This window comes from Hyperoodon ampullatus, assembly GCF_949752795.1.
Source record: "Hyperoodon ampullatus genome assembly, chromosome: 7".
Classification (NCBI taxonomy): domain Eukaryota; kingdom Metazoa; phylum Chordata; class Mammalia; order Artiodactyla; family Ziphiidae; genus Hyperoodon; species Hyperoodon ampullatus.
The window spans coordinates 58,793,201-58,818,447 of NC_136920.1; the positions used below are offsets into that span (position 1 = coordinate 58,793,201).

The following is a 25,247-nucleotide window of genomic DNA, read 5'->3' on the forward strand; positions in this document are numbered from 1 at the left end:
TCGATAACTACCTTAAATGTAAATGGATTAAATGCTCCAACCAAAAGACACAGACTGGCTGAATAGATACAAAAACAAGACCCGTATATATGCTGTCTACAAGAGACCCACTTTAGACCTAGGGACACATACAGACTGAAAGTGAGGGGATGGGAAAAGATATCCCATGCAAATGAAAATCAGAAGAAAGCTGGAGTAGCAATTCTCATATCAGACAAAACAGACGTTAAAGGCTATTACAAGAGACAAAGAAGGACACTACATAATGATCAAGGGATCAATCCAAGAAGAAGATATAACAATTATAAATATTTATGCACCCAACATAGGAGCACCTCAATACATAAAGCAAATGATAACAGCCATAAAAGGGGAAATCACCAGCAACACAATCACAGTATGGGACTTTAACACCCCACTTTCACCAATGGACAGATCATCCAAAATGAAAATAAAGAAGGAAACACAAGCTTTAAATGATACATTAAACAAGATGGACTTAATTGATATTTATAGGACATTCCATCCAAAAACAGCAGAATACACATTCTTCTCAAGTGCTCATGGAACATTCTCCAGGATAGATCATATCTTGGGTCACAAATCAAGCCTTGGTAAATTTAAGAAAACTGAAATCATATCAAGTACCTTTTCTGACTGCAACGCTATGAGACTAGATATCAATTACAGGAAAAAATCTGTAAAAAATACAAATACATGGAAGCTAAACAATACACTACTTAATAAACAAGAGATCACTTAAGAAATCAAAGAGGAAATCAAAAAATACCTAGAGACAAATGACAATGAAAACATGATGACCCAAAACCTATGGGATGCAGCAAAAGCAGTTCTTAAGATGGAAGTTTATAGCAATACAATCCTGCCTCAAGAAACAAGAAACATCTCAAATAACAGCCTAACCTTACACCAAAAGCAATTAGAGAAAGAAGAATAAAAAAACCCCAAAGTTAGCAGAAGGAAAGATATCATAAAGATCAGATCAGAAATAAATGAAAAAAATGAAGGAGACAAGAGCAAAGATCAATAAAACTAAAAGCTGGTTCTTTGAGAAGATAAACAAAATTCATAAACCATTAGCCAGACTCATCAAGAAAAAAAGGGGGAAGACGCAAACCAATACAATTAGAAATGAAAAAAGGAGAAGTAACAACTGACACTGCAGAAATACAAAGGATCATGAGAGATTACTACAAGCAACTATAGGCCAATAAAATGGACAACCTGGAAGAAATGGACAAATTCTTAGAAGAGCACAACATTCTGAGACTGAACCAGGAAGAAAGAGAAAATATAAACAGACCAATCACAAGCACTGAAATTGAGACTGTGATTAAAAATCTTCCTACAAACAAAAGCCCAGGACCAGATGGCTTCACAGGCGAATTCCATCAAACATTTAGAGAAGAGCTAACACCCATCCTTCTCAAACTCTTCCAAAATATAACAGAAGGAGGAACACTCCCAAACTCATTCTACGAGGCCACCATCGCCCTGATAACAAAACCAGACAAAGATGTCACAAAGAAAGAAAACTACAGGCCAATACCACTGATGAACACAGATGCAAAAATCCTCAACAAAATACTAGCAAACAGAATCCAACAGCACATTAAAATGATCACACACCATGATCAAGTGGAGTTTATCCCAGGAATGCAAGGATTCTTCAATATACGCAAATCAATCAAATCAATGTGATAAACCATATTAACAAATTGAAGGAGAAAAACCATATGATCATCTCAATAGATGCAGAAAAAGCTTTCAACAAAATTCAACACCCATTTATGATAAAAACCCTCCAGAAAGTAGGCATAGGGGAAATTACCTCAACATGATAAAGGCCATATATGACAAACCCACAGCCAACATCATTCTCAATGGTGAAAAATTGAAACCATTTCCTCTAAGATCAGGAACAAGACAAGGTTGTCCACTCTCACCACTACTATTCAACATAGCTTTGGAAGTTTTAGCCACAGCAATCAGAGACAAAAAAAGAAATAAAAGGAATCCAAATTGGAAAAGAAGAAGTAAAACTGTCACTGTTTGCAGATGACATTGATACTATACATAGAGAATCCTAAAGATGCTACTAGAAAACTACTAGAGCTAATCAATGAATTTGGTAAAGTAGCAGGATACAAAATTAATGCACAGAAATCTCTTATATTCCTATACACCAATGATGAAAAATCTGAAAAGAGAAATTAAGGAAATACTCCCATTTACCATTGCAACAAAAAGAATAAAATATCTAGGAATAAACCTACCTAAGGAGACAAAAGACCTGCATGTAGAAAACTACAAGACACTGATGAAAGAAATTAAAGATGATACAAACAGATGGAGAGATATACCATGTTCTTGGATTGGAAGAATCAACAATGTGAAAATGACTATACTACGCAAAGCAACCTACAGATTCAATGCAATCTCTATCAAACTCAGTGGCATTTTTCACAGAACTAGAACAAAAAATTTCACAATTTGTATGGAAACACAAAAGACCCCGAATAGCCAAAGCAATCTTGAGAAAGAAAAATGGAGATGGAGGAATCAGGCTCCCTGACTTCAGACTATACTACAAAGCTACAGTAATCAAGGCAGTATGGTACTGGCACAAAAACAGAAATATACATCAATGGAATAGGATAGAAAGCCCAGAGATAAACCCACGCACATATGGTCACCTTATTTTTGGTAAAGGAGGCAAGAATATACAACGGAGAAAAGACAGTCTCCTCAATAAGTGGTGTTGGGAAAACTGGACAGCTACATGTAAAAGAATGAAATCAGAACACTCCCTAACACCATACACAAAAATAAACTCAAAATGAATAAGACCAGACACTATAAAACTCTTAGAGGAAAACACAGGCAGAACACTCTATGACATAAATCACAGTAAGATCCTTTTTGACCCATCTCCTAGAGAAATGGAAATAAAAACAAATATAAACAAATGGGACCTAATGAAACTTAAAACCTTTTGCACAGCAAAGGAAAACACAAAGAAGATGAAAAGATAACCCGCAGAATAGGACAAAATATTTGCAAATGAAGCAACTGTCAACCTCCAAAATTTACAAGCAGCTCATCACGCAGCTCAGTATCAAAAAACAAACAACCCGGGCTTCCCTGGTGGCGCAGTGGTTGAGAGTCTGCCTGCCGATGCAGGGGACACGGGTTCGTGCCCTGGTCCGGGAGGATCCCACATGCCGCGGAGCGGCTGGGCCCGTGAGCCATGGCCACGGGGCCTGCGTGTCCGGAGCCTGTGCTCTGCAACGGGAGAGGCCACAAAAGTGAGAGGTCTGTGTACAGCAAAAAAAAACAAAACAAAAAAAACCCCAATCCAAAAATGGGCAGAAGACCTAAACAGACATTTCTACAAAGAAGATATACAGTTTCCCAACAAACATATGAAAGATGCTCAACATCACTAATCATTAGAGAAATGCAAATCAAAACTACAATGAGGTATCACCTCACACCAGTCAGAATGGCCATCATCAAAAAATCTACAAACAATAAATGCTGGAGAGGGTGTGGAGAAAAGGGAACCCTCTTGCACTGTTGGTGGGAACGTAAATTGATACAGCCACTATGGAAAACAGTATGGAGGTTCCTTAAAAAACTAAAAATAAAACTACCATATGACCCAGCAATCCCACTTCTGGGCATATACCCTGAGAGAACCATAATTCAAAATGAGTCATGTACCACAATGTTCACTGCAGCTCTATTTACAACAGCCAGGACATGGAAGCAACCTAAGTGTCCATCAACAGATGAATGGATAAAGAAGATGTGGCATATATATACAATGGAATATTACTCAGCCATAAAAAGAAACGGAATTGAGTTATTTGTAGTGAGGTGGATGGATCTAGAGTCTGTCATACAGAGTGAAGTAAGTCAGAAAGAGAAAAACAAATACTATATGCTAACACATATATATGGAATCTAAAAAAAAAAATGGTCATGAAGAACCTAGGGGCAAGACGGGAATAAAGACACAGACCTACTAGAGAATGGACCTGAGGACACGGGGAGGGGGAAGGGTAAGCTGCGACAAAGTGAGAGAGTGGCATGTACCTATATACACTAACAAATGTAAAACAGATAGGTAGCTAGTGGGAAGCAGCCGCATAGCACAGGGAGATCAGCTCGGTGCTTCGTGACCACGTAGAGGGGTGGGTTAGGGAGAATGAGAGGGAGACGCAAGAGGGAAGAGATATGGGGATATATGTATATGTATAGCTGATTCACTTTGTTATAAACCAGAAACTAACACACCATTGTAAAGCAATTATACTCCAATAAAGAGGTTAAAAAAAAAAGATGACAATTCAAGTTCTTGAGATAAAGGATGGATTACTTTGTAGTGCTGTAACAAGCTAATCATTTCAAAAAGAATTAAGTTACACAACATTGTAAATCAACTAAACTTCCATAAAATAAATTAAAAAAATTAAGTTAGACCCCTATTTCAAATCAAATAACAAAAATAAAGTTTGAAATGTAAAAAATAAAACATAAAAATTCAAAGATTACTATATTTATAATTTTATTTAACAAACACTATTTATATCGTGCTTGCCATGTTCCGGACCCAATTCTAACTGCTTCAATCCTCATAACAACCCTAAGAGATAAATATTTTTACTCTCATTTTACAGATTAGGAACCTATAGCACAGGAAGGTTAAGTACCTGGCCTAAGGTCACACAGTTAGTAAGTGGTAGAACCAAAATTCGAATCCAGGGGGTCAAATCCAATGAGCCCGTCTCTAGAGTCCCTGCTCTTACCCATTATGCTGTGTAATTACTATATATATATATATATATATATATATATATATATATATATATATATATATAAATAATATATTTATATATATAAAATCATGGACTACCCTAAGCAGGGTCCCAAAGGTAGTCACCATAAATTGACAGGTTTCATTATCTAGAAAATTAAATATTTTGTATGTCAAGACACAATAAACAAATAACAATAAACAATAAGCTAGAAAAAAACTGCAAAATATATAGCAAAGGATCAATACCCTTATTATAAGAAGAGCTCTTATCATAAAGAAAAAAATTCACACTTAGAAAAATGGGCAAATGACATGAAGAGAGGCCAATAAATATATAAAAATGTGGTCAATTCATAATTAATCAAAGGAATGTAAGTTAAAATAGCAATGAAACACCATCCCTAAAAATGGTAAAACTTCAAAAAATTCGAATACCCAGTATCAGCAGAGAATGTCAAGTCAGACTGGTAGAAAAGCAATATGGTAAAAGTCTTTTTAGTCAATGGATAGGGCCCAGTAGCAGCTCAGTTAATCAAAAAATTCAGTTAGAGTAGGAAATAATAAAAAATGATACATAAATACCTATATTTTATTTTAACTCAACTATATAAATGTACATTAATATTCACTAATCTTTTCATCGGTCCACTAATTACCATAAGGAAGCTTTATCTTGACTTGCTTGTAATATACTATAAGCAAAAGGTACACAACTTCCAATTTCCTTAAAGCAAGGCAAATCTTTAGTCACACTTACAAAGCAATCTAAGAGCAAAGATTTATACAGGGTTTTTAAAAAAAATCTTTCCCCTAATATTCTACTACATTTATCTTGTCCACACATACTAAAATAGCAGGTTTTTAAAAAACTCTTCTTAGATCTGCCTGCCAATGCAGGGGGCACGGGTTCAAGCCCTGGTCTGGGAGGATCCCACATGCCGCGGAGCAACTAGGCCCGTGCGCCACAACTACTGAGCCTGCGCGTCTGGAGCCTGTGCTCTGCAACAAGAGAGGCCGCGATAGTGAGAGGCCCGCTCACCACGATGAAGAGTGGCCCCAGCTTGCCACAACTAGAGAAAGCCCTCACACAGAAACAAAGACCCAACACAGCCAAAAATAAAATAAATAAATTAAAAAAAAAAAAAAAAAAACTCTTCTTAGGAATTCCCCGGCAGTCCAGTGGTTAGGACTCCACAGGTTCAATCCCTGGTCAGGGAGCAAAGATCCTGCATGCTGCGTGGCGCAGACAAAAAAAAAAAAAACCTCTTCTTTATCAAGTCTCTATGAAGCAATCAACTTGGTTTTCAAAGACATAGTCACTCTGCCTTTCACACACATATTTCATTGGTTTAATATATTTAATTAACATAATTTCAAAAACAATACAACTGGCACTGTAACTGACCCTTGGTAAGCATTCAGCTTAACTGGGAGTGTCAGTATGCAGACCTCAGAGACTTTACAAGCTGCAAATGTGTTGTGGGCGTAAGTCAGAATGGTTTACAGAGGAAATGTAGAGCAACGGTTGACTCAAATCAGTTAAGTGCAAGTCAGTTAGAACATACCAACAGCCTTGTAAAGTACATTTCCTGTGACTCAACATTATACTTTTATAAATGTACTCTAATTTTTTCTTATCTTTGTGAGAAAAGGGTTAGCTATAACATCAAAATATGAAGTCACGAAATCGGAAATGACTGAATGTCTGGTAATGTTAAGATTAGAAAAATAAACTATAGTATAGTCATAACAGTGGAATACTATGCAATTTTTAAAATAATACACATAAAAGACACAATGATGGGGCTTCCCTGGTGGCGCAGTGGTTGAGAGTCCGCCTGCCGATGCAGGGGACACGGGTTCGTGCCCCGGGCCGGGAGGATCCCACATGCCGCGGAGCGGCTGGGCCCGTCAGCCATGGCCGCTGAGCCTGCGCGTCCGGAGTCTGTGCTCCGCGACGGGAGAGGCCACAACAGTGAGAGGCCCGTGTACCATAAAAAAAAAAAAAAAAAAAAAAAAAAAAAAAAGACACAATGATGTACATAATATATTATTAAGAATTAAAAAATAACTTATAAAACAACATATACTGTAAAAACCTACTTGGTAAAATATTTAAAGAAAAAAGACTGGATCAAGTAAAATAATGATATGTAAAGCTTAGCATGTGCTGGCACATAGCAGGTGATCAATAAATGTCAGCTATTACTATGATTATTTTTTAACTTTTTAAAATCGAGATACATTAATATACAATATTATATAAGTTACAGGTGTACAAAATAGTGATTCACAATTTTTTAAAGGTTATATTCCATTTATAGTTATTATAAAATATTGGCTATATTACCTATGTTGTACAATATATCCTTGTAGCTTATTTATTTTATACATAATAGTTTGTACCTCTTAATCCCCTACCCCTATTTTGTCCCTCCTTATTTCCCTCCCCACATTGGTAACCACTAGTTTATTCTCTATATCTGTGAGTCTGTTTTTGTTATGTTCACTAGTTTGTTTTATTTTTCAGATTCCACATATAAGTGACATCATACAGTATTTGTCTTCCTCCGACTTAATTCACTTAGCATAATGCCTTCCAAGTCCCCCTATGTTGCTGCAAATGGCAAGATTACTGTGATTATTATTCATAAGTGTTACATAACAAAAGCTTACAATAGTTATCTTTAGATTATAGAAATGAGTGATTTTCACTTTTACATTTCCTAAATTTTCATCACTAAATATATATTTGTTTTGCAATAAGGATAAAAACAGCTATTTTTGAAAATGTACCACACACTAAGAAGCAGTAGGCTTTAATATAATCAGTTTATTCACCTATTTCTCATTTCTGCTTCTAAAAAGCTTATGGTAGTAGAAAGGCCTTTATCACGAAGACCTTTGAAAATTATCCCTCAATATGCTGTACTTGGAATTTTGAGAAAATGCCCCTTCCGTTAGGCAAAGGGACAGAAATATGAGCAGTGGCAAATTACTCAAACATCAACTACTATCATCATTATCCAAAAGCTGGTAAGTAGCTCTGGTAAAACATATATAAGGAAATTTCACACAATTCCTTTCTTTGAGATTACCAGTGAGTGGATTTGTATATTTATTCTAAGTGGACCCAAGTACCAGTTTTGCCAAACATATCACACTTTATCAGCTGTGTCATCTTATAATGCAAAGTAAATGAAAAACACATTAATTATGAATATATTTATAGCACTAGACAAGCAGATAAAATGAAAAACTAACATGTTATTATATTTTCTCCTCATTTAATCAGAATACTTACACTCTCTGCATGAATTCTGGAAAAAGTAGTATATGGTGCCAAAAACTTCGAAGATGCATTTTCCTTTGGACATGAAATATGAATGCTTTTCTAAACAGAGAAGGAAAAATGAAATCCATCAGTAAAGCTACTCCAATGGAATTAAAGTTTCTTAAAGAAAACATTAGGACGAAAGAACACTCTTACCTTTTAAGTGTGTACCCTAATCCTCCTTCCCCAACCCAAGACACTATCACTCCCCTACAGATCAGCAGTCCTTTTACTGCAGAGGGCTGCAATGTAATTTGGTACTGCTGAGCCATTATGCTTTTATGTTGAAGAAAACTGTTCCATAGAAGACAAACCAACAATAAGATACAAATGACAAACACGAGAACATTAATTTTCATAAGAAAATCTAATACCAGTACTCTCAGTCAGCAGTGTGGCAAGGAATAGTACCAACAGTTGTGAAAAAACAGCACCAGCTCCCGGGCCTAGGGCTGAAAAGACTAGTCTAAAAGTAAACTTGCTGCCTATAAAAGAACTTTCAGAAAAAATGTTAGACTACTGACATGTATAGTTACCAGAGTAAGAAAGTAGGTAAAGTAAATTACGGTATACTCACACAATGTGTAGGCCCTGGTCAGGCTTGTGGTGCCCATTCCCAACTAGGACTTAAACTGACTATACATGTTCATAGACTGGTCATCACCAAATAGCTGTCTTATGATTTCCCACATGTTTTGACTAGTCATTATCACATATATTTCCACTACTACAGCAAGATAACACTAGTGACATAGTAGTAAATTACACCTAGAACCAGATGTTAGATTCAAGTGACATGACTTGCTGAAGGCAGACTGCAACCATTTAGGGTAAATATGTTGGTGTTTCAAGGCAGAGGTATAAAAGGCTTGGTAAACATCGCCTCAAGGATTCTTGCAGTACAACAATCCCTTACTCTAATTTGCAGAATACTAACACCATCCCCTAAGTGTATATCTCCTCCACAGAGCTGAGGAGCTGCTCTCACCAAATGGCCCCTAACCTGTTATCTCTTCTGCAGTAGTACTTGAAAGTTTCTGGAAATTCTGCTGGACAATGAAAATGCCTTCAATAATCAAGATTTTCTGAACCTCTTTATAAGGCTAATCTATGTAAAACAAGCGCAGTCCTCAGAGTTCATTAGAAAGAACAGTTTCAAAGTTATAATATTCTCATCACTGAAAATCAATATGTTCTTATTACAGGTCTTCTCCTTTAAAAAGAGAATTAGATTATCTATACAAACAGTACTTTCTTAGCCAGCGTATCTATGCCTGGCTGCCTGCAGGCCTTTCATTAAATGAGTTTTTGCTTCTAACCACATGACAAAGCCCATACAGCTGCAAGAGCCGACCCAGATTTGGAATTGTCTCCTGTACCCGAAACTAAAGTGTCAGCTAAACTTTCCTGGCCAAATATTCATACCAAGCAAGGACCTGAGGAGCTCTGAAAGCTTAGTGTTCGAGCCTCTGTAAGAACTGGGTTTGCTCTCAGAAGACTATTTCTTTGGGGCTAATTATGTAAAAGATTTCAAGAATCAGTGGTTTTCTCCTGCTTATCGGTCCTGCAAATCACCCTTTAATCCATAAACAGACTATGAAGGAAGATAAATTTTGAATTACCTTCTAACAGTAGAGAATCATGCTGTTAATGAAAAGATATTAAAGAAAAGCTGCAGGAGATATCAAAACAGACAAAATTCAGTGTGAGGGGGAAGTGTGAATATTCCACATTAAGATAAAATTAAAAGTCAAACTTTTTATCTTTCCAGGTTAGGTTTTTAAGCATAATGACAGATCTGTATAATAGAACACTGTAGCAACATCAAACAGCAAAGTGACTCACTGCAGTTAGGAAACAAATGAACGTTCAACCATAAGCATTTACTGTCTGACTTAGCAAGTACACTGCAGAAATTAGTAATGATATTGGAAAAGATAAGGATTGTATCACAGCCTGAGTACAAAGGGAAGAAAGGAAGTCAGCGCCCAGGCTGTGGATGGATATTGGCAAACACCTGGAAAACATGTAGGCTTGCAAGGTAGTGTTATACTTGAAGTTAATAGAACTGGGTTTCAATTCTGACATAGTCTAACTAGCTTTGATTATTAGGGGTTAATTAACCTCTCTGAATCTGTTTGTTTATCTGCAAAATGTAAATTTAAAATGCCAATCCCACAGGATTGTTATGATAAACAATAACTCACTTTTAATATCTTAGTTTCTTTCATATGCAATTTCACTCCCCACTAATCAGCCTATGAGGTAGAATATTGTCTCTGTTTTATAGATGAGGAAGCTGAGGCTCAGGTAACTAAGCTATTTGTCCAAAACCATATTGCTAGTAAGTGTCACAGTAACTAAGACTTGGACCCAGATCTTCTGGAACTTTCTACAATACTGTTTATGAAAAACAAATATAAAATATATAATAACATGTAGCTTATTATTTTGCACAGAGGGTAATGAATGAACATCTAAAGATCTTATGTAAAAAACAAAGTATTCTCTACTCTTATCAGTACACCTAAAATATTTTACAACTAAAAAAGTTTAATTATACACACACCAAAAAAGGCTGTTTCACCCTTTGGGAATCATCTCACCAGAGCACACTGACTGCTGCCATTAGAAAGAGGAAGGAGGGCTTCCCTGGTGGCGCAGTGGTTAAGAATCCGCCTGCCAATGCAGGGGACACGGGTTCAAGCCCTGGTCCAAGAAGATCCCACATGCCGCGGAGCAACTAAGCCCCTGCGCCACAACTACTAAGCCTGAGCTCTAGAGCCCACGAGCCACAAATACTGAAGCCTGCGTGCCTAGAGCCCTGTGCTCCGCAACAAGAGAGGCCACCGCAATGAGAAGCCTGCGCACTGCAACAGGGAGTAGCCCCCGCTTGCTGCAACTAGAGAAAGCCCGCGCACAGCAACGAAGACCCAACGCAGCCAGAAATAAATAAAAATAAAATAAATATTTAATTATTTAAAAAAAAAAAAAAAGAGGAAGGAAAGTCAGATCATGAGTTCTGCAACACTTACATCTGGCCACCTACTCACCTCAAAGACCAATGAGAAAAACAATTAAGTACTAGTAATACAGGTCTTCACCAAGGTGTGCCCAGACACATTATAAAACTACACTGGCTTCCCTGGTGGCGCAGTGGTTGAGAGTCCGCCTGCCGATGAAGGGGACATGGATTCGTGCCCCTGTCCGGGAGGATCCCACATGCCGCGGAGCGGCTGGGCCCGTGAGCCATGGCCGTTGAGCCTGCGCGTCCGGAGCCTGTGCTCCGCAACGGGAGAGGCCACAACAGTGAGAGGCCCGCATACCGCAAAACAAAAACAAAAACAAAAAAAAACTACACTGTACAATATGGTGGGTACTAACCACATAAAGCTACTGAGCACTTAAAATGTGGCTAATGCAAATGAGTAAATGAATTTTTAATTTTATTTAAAGTTTAGTTTAAAAACATACTTGATTCAGTTACTGGAAAACTTTTTAAGTACGTTTGGAACTACTTAGATATGTGAATCTGTTTTCAACTGTAGATTTTTTAAAACCTAAATACATATCAAGTATTTCCAATAAAAAATTCGAGTCTGGGACTTCCCTCATGGCACAGTGGTTAAGAATCTGCCTGCCAGTGCAGGGGACACGGGTTCAAGCCCTGGTCTGGGAAGATCCCACATGCTGCAGAGCAACTCAGCCCATGCACCACAACTACTGGGCCTGCGCTCTAGAGCCCACGAGCCAAAATTACTGAGCCCGCGTGCCACAACTACTGAAGCCCGCGCACCTAGAGCCCGTGCTCTGCAACAAGAGAAGCCACCGCAATGAGAAACCCGCACACCACAACGAAGAGTAGCCCCTGCTCACCGCAACCAGAGAAAGCCCGTGCATGGCAACGAAGACCCAACACAGCCAAAAATAAATAAATAAATTTTATATATAAAAAAATTAGGGGCTTCCCTGGTGACGCAGTGGTTGAGAGTCCGCCTGCCAATGCAGGGGACACGGGTTTGTGCCCCGGTCCGGGAAGATCCCACATGCCGCAGAGCGGCTAGGCCCGTGAGCCATGGCCACTGAGCCTGTGCATCCGGAGCCTGTGCTCCGCAACGGGAGAGGCCACAGCAGTGAGAGGCCTGCGTACCACAAAAAAAAAAAAAAAAAAAAATTAAGAGTCTGAATTGAGATGTGCTCTAAGTGTAAAATATACAGAGGATCTCAAAGACGTAATAAAAAAAAAAACTATCTCTAATAATTTTTTATATTAATTACAGGTTAAAATAATACTTTAGATATACTGGGTTAAATAAAATACATTATTAAAATTAATTTCACCTGTTTCTTTTTACCTTTTTTGGGTGGCTACTAGAAAATTTTAAATTACACATGTAGATACACACTACTATATATAAAATAGATAAACAAGGACCTACTGTATAGCACATGGAACTATATTCAATATCTTGTAATAACTTATAATGGAAAGGAATCTGAAAAAGAAAATATATATGTATATACATAACTGACTCACTTTGCTGTACACCTGAAACACTGTAAATCAACTATACTTCAATAAAAAAAATTATATATGTGGCTCACATTCATCTATTGGACAACAATGGTACAAGGGAAGTAAGAGGAAGTTTCCATCTAAAAGTTTATGTATATATAAAAGAAAAAGAAAACTCTTGACATTCAAAGGCAGTAAAAACTATGATTATTATACAAATGAAATGGAGACGACACTGATACGCAGATAACAGTATAAATATTTAAAGTACATATATAGGTACTACCATAGTTTTGGACACAGTGCTATGTAGAAGACATGAAAACCTACCTTGTTTATTTCGTTCACAATAAATCCTTCTGAAGCTGTAACCTCTGGGATGCCATCAAGGCCAATTCCTTGACAAGTCAGGCTGCCATACAAAGTTGGTTTCCCTATATAGCACAAAAAAGCATGTCTCAAAAAAATAAGAAGAATTAAACATTTTTCTCCTTGAAGACCCGATTCAGGCATCTGTAAAAATGCGAGGAAATTGGCTCATGAAAGAAAAGCAGGCACTTGTGTTAAAAGTGAGGTGAAGTAGAAAGAGCACTAGTCTAGGCAAACCTAATTTGGAAGAAATATATTCAAGGGCTAAAAGCCAGGAACAAAGATTTTGAGACACAATATAGTATTTGTAGAGAAAACTACTAGAGTAATCTCAACCTCAGTTTTACTGGCTGTGAAATGGAATTCTACCAGGACGAAAGGTGAAGATGAACATGAACATATGCATTTATCCACAGTATATACACATAATACAGAGTAAAGAGTTAAGCTTCAATAACTGGAAAATTTGCTTAAGTAGGACACTGCTTTTGCAGTGATATGGGCTAAATAAGATATTATCCTACACATAAACATATGCAGATGGTAGAATGGAGTTAAAAACATTCTATTCTTCTTCTGCACTTTATATATACACTTCTGCAACAGCCCATAACATGCTGTTTACATTTCTGGCCTCCCCACCAGACTGTGAAGTCCTTGAGCTCAGAAACTAGCAAGGTGCTACAAATTATTCAGTAAGTAACTTGCAGCAAACTGAAATTCTAGGAGTAAGAGGGAAGTAAAAACCATCATGGATTCATGCAGAGTGGGAGAGCTTCTTAGAGAGGGTGGGACTTAAGTAGGATCTTGAAAAAAGATAGGACTAGGCCAAAGATAAGGGAAAGGAAACCCCAAGTCAGGGAGGGGCGTGTCAAGAATAAGAAAAAGTCACAAAGAACAAGGGGGAAGGAGGCATCAATTAATATACCAGTTTGGTAGTTGAAAGATACTAATGGAGTAACTCACCATCTAGGGTAGAAGTTATGGACTAGAGAAGATCTAGTGAAGTAGGTTTTGCAGAGAAATGGCATGAAATTCTAGTTTGGAAAGATGCCACAAAAATAGGATTGAGTGAACTCTGCTTTTTGTCACATTTCATGATTCCCTCCTGACTTCACCAACCATCCTATGAAGTCTAGCCCTTTTGGTACATTATTTCAACCAATCCCCTGTCATCACCCTCAATGACCTCTCTACATTTGTAAAGTCTCTGAAATGATCCCAGTCTCAGTATTCTGTCTATATAACAAAAGTGGGAATGATCCAACTACTCACCTTCTACATTTCTACATGTAGGCTGCTGAGTGCAGACACAGAAAAGGACACAACTGTGCAGACTGGCACCACTACAATTTACCATTTTCCAAAACTCTGCACAGTTTTGCAGTCCTTTTGCCCCTTTTGTTCCCCAGAGCAGCCAGTTCTTATAACACCTAGCCTGCCATCAAAACCTTCTTCCTTCATAACAGCCAAAAATTGGAAACAATTCAAATGTCCATCAACTGATGAATGGACAAAAAATGTGATATATCCTTACAAGAGAACATTACTTGGCCGCAAAAACAAATGAATGCTACAAAATGGATGAACCTTGAAAATGTTATGTTAAATGAAAGACACAAAAGGCCACATATTATGATTCTATTTATATGAAATGTCCAGAACAGGCAAATCCATAGAGACAGAAAGTCAATTAGTGGTTGCTAGGAGCTAGGAGGAGGGCAAAATGTGGAGTGACTGCTAAAGAGCACAGGGTTTCTTTTAGGGGTGATGAAAATGTATGGAATTAGTGGTGACAGACATACAACTCTATGAATATACTAAAATCCACGGCATTGTACACTTTAAAAAGATAAACCTTATCATATATGAATTATATTTCAATACAGCTATTATCTAAAAAAAATTAGAATGCTAACAGTACCTACCTGATACGGTTGTGAGGAATAGAAATAATGTATGTAAAGCATCTAGAACATAGATAGCGCACATTTTATTTCAAAGAAAAAGCTGACCCTACCTCCAACATCACAAAGAAAACTGAGGCTATAAGATACTCTCACATTTCCATATTCATGTCTTTGCATTTATCTACATCTACACTTACCCTCATCTTCTTTCATCCTAGGCTTTTAGACTTAATTCAATCTCCTTCTCTCTCCTCTAAGACAATGCTTTTTCTATTAGTCCTTCACTTCTCTACCTACAACCTATATTTTAATTGCTCTCCAATTAGTTCCCATCTTTAAAAATAAAACAAAAACGCTTGATTTGGAGACCTTATAGCTACCCTGTCGCTTCGATGCAGCATCAATTTCCTCAAAAGAAAATTCTGTTTAAAACTCTAGTTCTCACAGAAATAAAATATCTTATTATAAAAAGATATCAAAGGTCTCTGAAATGACAAATAATCAGTAAAACAAAGGAAAATTTATAAACCTTGGGAATGGTAAATGGCAGGGTGAGGTGACCAGGTGTTTTACTCTGATGCCTAGAATGGTGGTAACTTAAGAACTGAGAAAATCAAGGAGAACCTGTTTGACAACAGAAGTGCTCAGCTTCAGGTTTTGGATTTGATAAACTCAAGATGACAGTGAGAACTTTAAGCAGAAATGCATAGCAGACAACTACTCAATGTCTGCTTGAAACTGAAGAGAGGTCAGAACTAGAGCTATAGATCTAGGAATCATAATCAGGAAGGTCACAACTGAAGCTACAGAACTGCTTAGAATACAATAATATATGGCTAAGAGACTGATTAAGAAGCATCAGCAATGTCTCCATGAATAAGTCTGTGGCTTCCAAATGGAAAACCAATCTGAAGGTCTTCCCCTAGAATGGAGTTGCAGAATCATTACAGCAGAGTGGTCAAGAACATTTGAAGACTCTTAGCACTATGCAAGAACTTTGGGCTAGGAGAAAGGAAGCTCTCTCCTAGGGGTAGTAAATCCTCTTTCTCTAAAGGGAAGGCATATAGATTTAAGGACATTACCTGGGGGGTGACAGCTCAGCCAGGCCTCCCCTTCGTCCTTCCTATGAAGAGAGACAAAAAGCTAATTAGGCTCACTCAATGTCAAAAAAGGATGGTACTGATGCAAGGGAGAAAGATCATATAATTTCTAGTTTGGCCACAGCACTTAGACATGATCTAGTCTAACATCTCATCCAGGCACAGACAAATTTTGTTTATTTGTTGAAGAAATATTTGTGGATTAAGTGTTTAACGAATAGATCTGCTGGTTAAATGAAGCTCAAGTATTTCATCAAACATTTCATGAAATACTTATTAGTTGCACAATCTTGGTCAAAGTTACTTCTTGAGTCTGGTCTTGCATGCTCTCAAAGGCACTTGGTGGCCCTCAATAAATGTCACTGGTCTTCCTTTTACACATTCTGTGTTGTAGTAAGCAATGTGTATTTTATTTCAGCCACTTAGAAAAGTGTAAGTTTCTTAAATGCAGGAGACTATGTTTTAGTCATCGTCACCATTGTTTCCATTTGAAAAACGTATTAGTATAATAGTTGCCATTCATGGCACTGCTGTACTCATTCTAGTGCCTAGCATAATAACTTGCACAGTATATGATTAATATATGTTAAATAAATGAATGGTTTGCTGTGCATTCCAATTAAGCTGTTTCCTTTTGGAGGGCAGGAACCACCCCTTAACTTTAGAGTACACATCTGAACTCCGCCGAGCATCTATCTAGGTCAGAGTCTGGACATGGTAGGCGTTACACTGTTTCCTGAAAAGAACTGTACAATATGACTAATATACCACTAGGGGTCGAGGAGCATACAAAGACTCCATCACACACTCAAAGACAATGTGGTGGTGGAAAGTACTGGGACTTTTGCAAATAACTGAGGACCAATAACTATTTGCTAAATGACCATGACTACTTGGCCAAGAGTCTTCCTGCCTCCCAGTTTTTCTGAGTTTTTCTGTCTTTCTCCAACTCACTGATCCTATTCTGTCTCTGAAATCACACGGCGCATATGTGTTTCCTCGGCCTCGGCCCAGCTCTTGCGAGAACGAAAAACAATGACCATGTGGGTTTGAGACTTCTTTTTCTAGACCCAGGGTTCCCTCAACAATTGATGAGGTAACCCCTACGGATATCCTGGATCGGGCATGGCTCTCCTTAACGTAAAGGCAACATCTGCTACCCGCCTCCTCCGTCCCGGTTCTGGACCTAGATTCACCTGAGAGCCTGGGCCCAGTCGCTCTGAATCCTCAAAGGCGCCGCCATCTTGATCCCGCCTCCACCAACCCGCGTCTTCCGCTCTTTCACGGAAGTGGGTCCCCGCTTAGGCGCTGCGTCGAGAACGACGGGCGGGATCTACACCGAGAGGCCACCAATGAAAATGCGCGGTGGATCCTCTTCCCCTCCCCGCCCCTTTGTGCGCCCGCGCTTCCTACAGGAGGCTGGTTCCTGACAGGAGAGTCGGAAGAGTTCCAAGTGCCTGCAAAACCGACGCAGCTGTGCAGGAGCGCGCGTTCGGGTCCTCTTGTCCGCGTGTTCGGTGAGCACTGTGTGCCGCGATCTTGCGCCGTGAAGCCTAGCTGGCACAACTGGGGGTGTGCCCAGCGGCCGCGCACGCGCATGCGTCCTCTTCTGAAGGTGGGAGAGGAGCCAGAGAAGCCATAGGTGACTTAGCCACCTGGGTTTCTCTGCTTTCCTGTCCTTACCGTGCCTTCCTCTGCCCGGCCGGTTTCCGCGAACCAGCTATCGACCATTTAGCCTGTCTTGATCTCTGAGCGAGGGTCTTCCTTTTTTTACTCTAGGGAAGACTGAAGCTAGGTTGTAGTGGGGAAAGAATACGGCAGCATTTACTTGAGTCCTGTTGTAGCCCATGCACTCACTTGTGACTTATCAGGATATTAATCCTTACAGTAATTCTAAGAGTTAAATATTACCTTAAGAAGGAAACTAAAAAAGATTGCATGCTAAGGTGTGTGCATAGTAAAGTGAGTAAAGTATTTGAACCCAGATTTCTTGGCTTAGGATCCAAGGCACTGTTCTTTCCACCGCACTGTTCCAAGAGGTTTGCCCTTGTCTTTATTTATTTATTTATTAGATTTTTTTTTTTTATGTGGACCATTTCTAAAGTCTTTATTGAATTTGTTACAGTGTTGTTTCTGTTTTCTGTTTTGGTTTTTTGGCCACTAGGCATGTGGGATCTTAGCTCCCGGACCAGGGATCGAACCCACACCCCCTGCATTGGTAGGCAAAGTCTTAACCACTGGACCGCCAGGGAAGTCCCTGCCCTTGTCTTTAAAGAGCTCACAGTGTATTTAGGAAGAGGAAAACATAGGAACTATTACTTATCCAACTCTTTGGACGTGCCAGGCTCCTTACACGCATTATCACATTTAGTCTTCAACAATCCTGTGAGGTAGATTTGATCTCTGTTTTTCAAGAGAGATTCTGAAGTGATTTGCTCAAAGTCACCACCCAGTGAGTCAGTGACAAAGCTAAGTTTCCAATCCAAGTCTGTTTTCAAAGCCCAGTTTCCCCCTCCTCCCTTAGGTTATACTGCCTCTAAAGCAAATGAGTTTTGTGTAGGGCTATAGAGTTCTTAAGTCCTTCTTGTGACTTCCCCATTGCCCTCTGAACGCCTTAATATGAGGCCTTCCTATGATCAGATACTTTCTCAAGTCACCAATTTCATTAATTTTCCTGTTCTCATACTCTGTTCTCCAGTCATGTAGAACTTTCAGTTCCTCTCATGCCAAATTCTGTCTCAAACCCCCACCTTGCTGTTCCATTGACCAGGAATATTCTTTACATCTCTGGCTTATTCCTTTTCATCCTTTAAGCCTCAGTTTAGAAATCACTTTCTCCAAGAAGCCTTCCCTGCCTGTTCCTGCCCTTGTCTGGATTAGGTATTCCTCCACTGTGTTCCCAATCTTAGCTGTCTGTACACACTGTACACAAGTAAACAGCCTACTTATCTAGATTGTAAACTCTATGAAGGCAGAAACTGTGTCTGTCTAGGTCATTCCTGTATCTTCAAATCTAGCATAGTGCTTGGTACATGATAGGTACTCAGTGATCACTTGTTGAATGAATCAGAGACCCAGGAAAAGCATTAAGTAGTCTTAGCTCATTTACAGTCTGTCATGGTAGAATTTGTACAAAGGCTGAGGTCATTTATCTTCAAACCTTTCTTAAGTTCCTTCTGTATGCTACCTTGTGCTAGGTGTTCTGAAGCAGATGATTGTAGGAAGACAGTCTGGGCAGATACACCTCACGTTAAATACTCTCACACCTCACAGACTCATTTCTTGCCCTGGACCCTGTATGCTCTATGTTACAGCCACACAACTCTCTCCATTCTCTCATATGTCAAACTCTACACATATCTGGATACTCTCCCAAGTGCTAAACTTTGTTCTTCTCCAGACATAGAATAAGGCTAATTGGAGAAAAGAACATAGCTTCCCCAGAAAGGAAACATTTCACTTAATTCAGATTCCATTAGTAGAATCTATTCGAGGTTATTAGTGCTGTGCTAAGCATTCTCATATACTTTATCTCATTCTGTTCAGTTTAGACCATTTTGCAGGCCTGCTTTCTGCCAGGCCTAGTGCTAGGGGTACCAAGGTGAATCAGGCCCAGTATCTGTCCTCAAATAGCTTACAACCTTCAAGGGGAGACATATGCTTAAATAGGCTATAACAGTGCAGTGGTCAATGTTATTTATAACAGGAACAGTGTCATATATAATCATGTCCCTACTCTAACCTTGCCTCCATTGATGTTCTAGAGACTCCTAAAGATGTCAGCTCAAGGCCATACCTGGTCCCGACAGGTGAAGAAAGAAGATGAAGAAGAGGACCCACTGGACCAGCTGATCTCCCGCTCTGGCTGTGCTGCTTCCCACTATGCAGTGCAGGAGTGCATGGCCCAGCACCAGGACTGGCGACAGTGCCAGCCACAGGTGCAGGCCTTTAGGGACTGCATGAGTGAACAGCAGGCAAGGCGACGGGAGGAGCTGCAGAGGAGGAAAGAGCAAAGCAGTGCCCACAGCTGAGACCTCACACCACCTGTCCCCAGAGGATGGCCCTGCAGAAACTAGCACCCAGAGAGATCATGGGAGAAAGAAATCCTTCCATGGTGGAAGTGTGGGCCAAGAAGTGTAAGACTTGGGGATAGTATTTGGGCCTGGGGTTGAGAGCCAGGCAGCCATGGGTTTGGACATGCCTGCCATAAAGAGCAGTCATATTGTCATGTTGAGATCCCACACATCCTCACCCATGTTATATCACCGATATTAAATATTGACCAGTATTTGCCGTGTAAAACAAAGAAATGGGTTAAGGGATGCTCTCCTACGCTACATCTTGGGTCAGTGCGCCAAGTACTGCGCTGATTACATGGACATTTAATTTTAAAGTAAATTTACAATCTAAAGGTAAATTGGTTACCTAGTCAGTTCTTCATTTATTCAGTCATTGGTTCAAAAACATCAAGTTTTTCTGAGACCTTCTCATGTGCCAGGCACTGTGTAGGAAATTGATATGATGAAAATATGATCTCTGCCTTTGTGTTGCTTTAGTCTGGTTTAAGAGAGAAACAAAACAACACTAGAATAACTAATTAATTCCTGACAATGATGTAAATGACTTTCTTTTTCATCAGTTGTTCTGGATGTTTCAGTCAGTCTAATGGAAGGAAGAAGGCAAATGGGAAAACAAATACTGAGTGCCTCTCATATGCCAGACTCTGTTGCATTAACAGATAAAGAGTCTGACCTCAACATGTTCCCAAACAAAAAAACACACAATGTTGGCTTGACATTTCAAAAGTACATTTAACATACAGATTTTCAGCTTTTGAAAAGTGGAGAAGCTGCCAACATGGAGCTTATATTCTTACTTAACAATTTGCTGGAGCTGAATTAACAATTTCTCTTTTAGGTGGATGTGTTTTCCAGTTCACAACAGTTGCCACCACTTTTCATTTTTCTTCCATGGAACTGCATTACCCAGTCTGTTACTTTCTGTCTGACATTTGGGAGTGGGAAGGGAGTTGGGAGGGTGACCCCTGCTATGGAACTGGAATGCAAAGGGGCATATGCTCTCATCATTATCAGTAACATTTCTTAAGCATATATATATATTAGAAGCACAAGTCTGAAATATAGTAGGCCCTAAAACTACTTTGAGCCTTTGTGTTGGTATTCAGGAAGGAGAGAAAGAGAGAAGGGGAGAAGATATGAGGAATATGAGTTCAAAGAACAATAAAATCCAATTTCAGCCTTCAGGCAGAAGGGGATGTTTGTGTGTGTGTGTGTATATATATATATATATATATAAAAGGATGAATGAATCTCTGCTGGGCCATGTGTACCCAGTGCTGTGGGTCATCGGAGGTAGCAGTGTGGACTGCAGCTGTCAGCAAGAATCTCAAAGAGAAGGGAGGTAGTTGAGTTGACACCATTAAAGATGAAGTAGACACTACATATTTGTAGCATATATAGCAGAAAGGATTACCATCTGCAACAAAAAGTCCCTAGAGGGATTTCTCTGGTGGTCCAGTGGTTAAGACACTGCTTCCATTGCAGGGGGCACGGGTTTGATCCCTGGTTGGGGAACTAAGATCCTGCGTGCTGCATGGTGCGGCAAAAAAAAAAAACCAAAAAAAACTAGAAATCAGTAAGAAAAAGCAAATAGCCCAACTGAAAAGTGAACAAAGTTAAATATGCCCCCAAAACATACGAAAATGTAAATATATCCTACATCACTTATAATCAGAGAAATACAGATTTTAAAAACAAAAGTACTATTAGATGATCCTGTTGACAAAAATTAAAAGTATTTATAATGACCAGTGTTGGTGGGGATGGAGAGAAACAGACACATTCACACTATTGAAGGGATCATAAATTAGTAAAGCTTTTCAGGGCAATTTGGTGAGATCTACAAATGTTTTAAATATTTAACCTCTTTTAGGAATCTGCTTAAACATCTATTATGTTCATTGCAGCATTGTTTATAACAGTGAATAAGTGGTCACAGTGTGAAGTTCTATCAGTAAGGACTGTATTCTTATATATTCAAATATGTTACAACAGAAATGTACCTATATATTAATTTGTATAATTAAAATAGAAATAATAGGTCATGGGGGGCAGGGTATTCTAGCAAAGGGAAAGGGTGGAAGGACCTCAGCAGGAGGAATGGCTTTCAAACCAGCTAAGTGGAGGGAGCAGGTTTGGAAGGACTCCAGTTGACAGGGAGCTAACGCTGGGACGGTCACAGAATGTGTTTGGGCAAAGAGGGCTCTATTGCCACCCAAGCCTGTTTCCTCAAGGATCAATAAATGGGGATAATTCCTATTTAATAGGTACACTAAGAGAATTAAATGAGAGGTAATATATAAATACCTGGTAATAAAAGTTGTTAGTATTTATTGAACTACTATAACTAGTATGTATGAAGCATTTAACTCAGGCTATCTGGTTCCTGAGTCTGTGCTCTCGATCCCTATGATATGCTGCTTTCAAATTCCACTATGCCACTTATTAGCTGTGTGGCTTTGGGCAAACTACTTAACATCTCAGGATCTGTGTTTTCTTCTGTAGACGTGCAGTTATAATACCTTCCTCAAAGGCATCAAAGCTAATAAATGTAGATCTTCCTCATAGGATTGTTGAAAGAATGAGTCAATATTGGTAAAGAGCTTAGAAATAGCATCTGGCACATAGTAAGCATTCACTAAATGTTAGCTATTATTATTATTGTGTGCTAGTCACTGTCCTGAGTTACATTATCTCATTTAATCCTCATAACACTACTAACTCTCCTTTACAGAGGAGGAAATAAAGGACAGATTGGGCATCAGACTCCAAGTGTATGTTCTAAAGCCTGTGCTATTCTCTGTTCTCTCTCACAAGCATCCAGTGCCTATACGGTGCTTAACACACAGTAAGTAACCATACTTACTGTGTTAATACATATTACTTTACTTTTTTTTTTAGTGCTTTATAAAAAAGGAAACTAACCAGTGAAAGTTCCCCACAGTGTTCTAGGTTAGTATGGTTTTTTAGTCTCGGCTCTGTAGCCCACAGCCACGGACCGGGAGTTTAGGGTGGTCCATGCCTATCCCTATACACTCTACATCTACCTCTGCAGAGAGGCCTGGTGCCAGGGATGAGTGGAGAGATCTGTTGGCTGGGTGCCACCGTTGGCTAGGCCTAGGGCAGACTCATGATTTGGCTCTTCCCTGCAAGTTCCTTGGCTGGAGATATGGCCAGTGCTCAGTACAAAGGTGCACCGTAAAGTGTTTTACTAGATGAGTAATGAGATACTCCTCCCACCCTTCCTCCCTCAGGTAAAGTTGCCAGACCAAATCCTGGGCTGCTGACTTTAGAAATCGGAGGAGAACTGGAGGAAGTCCAGGTTGAAACCTTATATACTTTTCCACTGTATGGAAAGCTAGGGCTCTGTGCTCTGCTCCAGCAGGGACTTAAAACAGGCAGAGGAAGCAGGAGGGATTCTTTCCTTCTCTAGCAGTTATCTTCTGAAGAGTTTTCATTCCTCAGAGCCTGGACATCTTTCAGAGCCTGGCTATTCTGTCTAAATATGGAGCTGATTCTCCAAACCTGAAATGTCTGAGAATGAAAGTTATTCCGGGGGGGCGGTGGTTTAAGAACTAAATGAATCATTTCAAATTCTCCAGGGAGATCAGACATATGAAGACAAAAATGGCACAAAGTTAAAGTACAGATTAAACAAGCACAAGACACATTGGCTGCTTCTGTCTGTAGTGCCTTGTCAGCAGGTCTAGTTCCAGACATAACCCAATGCATGCTCAGAGAGCTTTACATACTTTATATCCTAGAACAGTGGGGACTGGGGTCTCTGAGTGTTGCTACATTGTCTGAATGGCCAGAATATCCAGATTCCATTTCTTTCTGTCCAACTAAAAAATACCCTTTCAGAATCCACAGCTGGCAATTTTTAGGCTCGATGGTGGAGGAACAAGGCATCCCCAGCCAGAAGAAAGGGACAAACAAGCTGAGGAATCCACTGGCCTTCACTAGGAAAACTGCCCATTTAACCTGGACATTTGGTCCTTCTTGAAAGTTACTGATCCACATAAAAATCCATTTCTAAAAATCTCAGTAATGTGTACTCAACCAGGAATTGAGTGACCTGGAGCTATCCCTGTGAGTGACCTTGGACACGTTTCTTTCCCTCCTGGGCCAGTTAAGTCATCTGTAAAATGAAGATCAAAACAGATTATTTCAAAGGTTATGCATTGATAGAGCCAAAACTAGAACCCAGCTACCCTGATTCCTAATCCATTGACCTTCCTTTTCTTCTCTCTTGCCTAGCTCTCATGTTTTTGCAGCAGTACTAGGCATAATTTAACCCTAACTGGGTTCAAAACTAAAAGTATGCTGAAGGATGAACTATGGCTACATGCAACAATGTGGATAAAACATCAGGGTAAGTGAATGAAGTCAGACACAAAAGGTTATAACTCTATGATATTTATATATTGTTCTAGATAGGTGAAACTAACCTATGGCAATAGGAATAAGATTAGTGGTTGTTTCTGGGAAGAATGACTATGAAAGAATGTAGGGGAACTTTCTGGGGAGATGGAAATGTTCTTTAACTTGATATAAGTGTAGGTTTCATAGGTGACTGCATTTTCTTTTTTTTTTTTTTTTTGCGGTACGCGGGCCTCTCACTGTTGTGGCCTCTCCCATTGCGGAGCACAGGCTCCGGACGCGCAGGCTCAGCGGCCATGGCTCACGGGCCCAGCCGCTCCGCGGCATGTGGGATCCTCCCAGACCGGGGCACGAACCCGTGTCCCCTGCATTGGCAGGCGGACTCTCAACCACTGCGCCACCAGGGAAGCCCTGCATTTTCAAAACTGATCAAATATACACTTAAGATCTGTGTGTTTCACTATAGATAAATTATACCTCAATGAAAAAATAATCTTTTATAAAAGTACAGTGAGGGACTTTGCTGGTGGTCTAGTGATTAAGAATCCACCTTCCAATGCAGGGGATGCGGGTTTGATCCCTGGTCGGAGAACTAAGATCCCACATGCCACAGGGAAACCAAGCCTGCGTGCTCTGGAGTCTGCATGCCCTGGAGCCTGCGCACCACAACTAGAGAGAAGCCCACACACTGTGACCAAAGATCCCACATG

General features: G+C 39.5%; 2 protein-coding genes across 2 annotated transcripts in view; one reads left to right on the top strand and one right to left on the bottom strand.

Annotated features, from left to right (window-relative positions):
- PAAF1 (proteasomal ATPase associated factor 1) overlaps nt 1-17,324 on the bottom strand; it is a 47,621-nt gene extending 30,297 nt beyond the window's left edge. The window contains exons 1-4 of the mRNA XM_079708025.1: nt 17,272-17,324; nt 16,058-16,098; nt 13,027-13,130; nt 8,151-8,240 (exon numbers count right to left, since the gene is read on the bottom strand). Coding sequence (XP_079564151.1) covers nt 8,151-8,240; nt 13,027-13,130; nt 16,058-16,098; nt 17,272-17,318 — 282 coding nt within the window. The 5' untranslated portion in view covers nt 17,319-17,324. The remainder of the gene's footprint in view (nt 1-8,150; nt 8,241-13,026; nt 13,131-16,057; nt 16,099-17,271) is intronic.
- Nucleotides 17,325-17,527: 203 nt separating this feature from the next.
- On the top strand, nt 17,528-20,355 carry COA4 (cytochrome c oxidase assembly factor 4 homolog). Its single transcript, XM_079708681.1, has 2 exons — nt 17,528-17,592; nt 19,840-20,355. The coding sequence occupies exon 2, from the start codon at nt 19,852-19,854 to the stop codon at nt 20,104-20,106; it is 255 nt and encodes an 84-aa protein (XP_079564807.1). The 5' UTR covers nt 17,528-17,592; nt 19,840-19,851; the 3' UTR covers nt 20,107-20,355.
- Nucleotides 20,356-25,247: the final 4,892 nt, after the last annotated feature.

What these genes read in the sequence shown, in the direction of transcription:
- COA4 (XM_079708681.1), top strand. Translation starts at nt 19,852, where the DNA reads ATGTCAGCTCAAGGCCATACCTGGTCCCGACAGGTGAAGAAAGAAGAT.